At 33.8% G+C, this 1,488-nt stretch overlaps 1 protein-coding gene across 1 annotated transcript; it reads left to right on the forward strand.

Annotated features, from left to right (window-relative positions):
- Positions 1-334: 334 nt before the first annotated feature.
- Positions 335-982, forward strand: LOC137561397 (uncharacterized; the record flags this gene model as incomplete). The annotated part of the gene is made up of 1 exon (XM_068272691.1): positions 335-982. A coding segment is annotated over one exon (648 nt), but the record flags the coding sequence as incomplete, so codon positions are not given.
- Between the last annotated feature and the right edge of the window lie 506 nt (positions 983-1,488).

Below are 1,488 nucleotides of genomic sequence, written 5' to 3' on the forward strand. Positions count from 1 at the left end.
CCTGCTGCTGAATTTACCTCCTGCTGTCTGTGTGTTTCCACTGCCAGGGAGCACATACAATGGCGCTTCCAACATGCGTGTGCCACCAGCTATTTGTTACGCTCAAAAATAGCTGCATTTCTTTAAAAAAAAAAATTTGAAAAGAGAAATAAGTGAAGAAGAAGACGATATTGAAGAAGAAGAAGACGATATTGAAGAAGAAGAAGACGATATAGAAGAAGAAGAAGAAGAAGAAGAAGAAGAAGAAGAAGAAGAAGAAGAAGAAGAAGAAGAAGAAGAAGAAGAAGAAGAAGAAGAAGAAGAAGAAAAAAAAGGAGAAGAAGATGAAGAAGAAGAAGATGAAGAAGATGAAGAAGATGAAGAAGATGAAGAAGAAGATGAAGAAGATGAAGAAGAAGAAGATGAAGAAGAAGAAGAAGAAGATGAAGATGAAGAAGAAGAAGAAGATGAAGAAGAAGAAGAAGAAGATGAAGAAGATGAAGAAGATGAAGACGAAGAAGATGATGAAGAAGAAGAAGAAGATGAAGAAGATGAAGAAGATGAAGAAGATGAAGAAGATGAAGACGAAGAAGATGATGAAGAAGAAGAAGAAGATGAAGAAGAAGAAGAAGATGAAGAAGAAGAAGAAGAAGATGAAGAAGAAGAAGAAGATGAAGAAGAAGAAGAAGAAGATGAAGAAGAAGAAGAAGAAGAAGAAGAAGAAGAAGAAGAAGAAGATGAAGAAGAAGATGAAGAAGATGAAGAAGAAGATGAAGAAGAAGATGAAGAAGAAGATGAAGAAGAAGATGAAGAAGATGAAGAAGAAGATGAAGAAGAAGAAGAAGAAGAAGAAGAAGAAGAAGAAGAAGAAGAAGAAGAAGAAGAAGAAGAAGAAGAAAAAGGAGAAGAAGATGAAGAAGAAGAAGATGAAGAAGATGAAGAAGATGAAGAAGATGAAGAAGAAGAAGAAGAAGATGAAGAAGAAGAAGATGAAGAAGAAGAAGAAGAAGATGAAGATGAAGAAGAAGAAGAAGATGAAGAAGATGAAGAAGATGAAGATGAAGAAGATGAAGACGAAGAAGATGATGAAGAAGAAGAAGAAGATGAAGAAGAAGAAGAAGATGAAGAAGAAGAAGAAGAAGATGAAGATGAAGAAGAAGATGAAGAAGATGAAGAAGATGAAGAAGATGAAGAAGATGAAGAAGAAGATGAAGAAGATGAAGAAGAAGAAGATGAAGAAGAAGAAGAAGATGAAGAAGATGAAGAAGATGAAGATGAAGAAGATGAAGAAGATGAAGAAGAAGAAGATGAAGAAGATGAAGAAGAAGATGAAGAAGATGAAGAAGAAGATGAAGAAGATGAAGAAGATGAAGAAAAAGAAGATGAAGAAGAAGAAGATGATGATGAAGAAGATGAAGAAGAAGACAATATAAAAGAAGAAGAAGATATAGAAGAAGATATAGAAGAAGAAGATATAGAAGAAGAAGAAGAAGAAGATATAGAAGATAA

Source organism: Hyperolius riggenbachi, chromosome 3 (assembly GCF_040937935.1).
Source record: "Hyperolius riggenbachi isolate aHypRig1 chromosome 3, aHypRig1.pri, whole genome shotgun sequence".
NCBI classification, from domain to species: Eukaryota; Metazoa; Chordata; class Amphibia; order Anura; family Hyperoliidae; genus Hyperolius; species Hyperolius riggenbachi.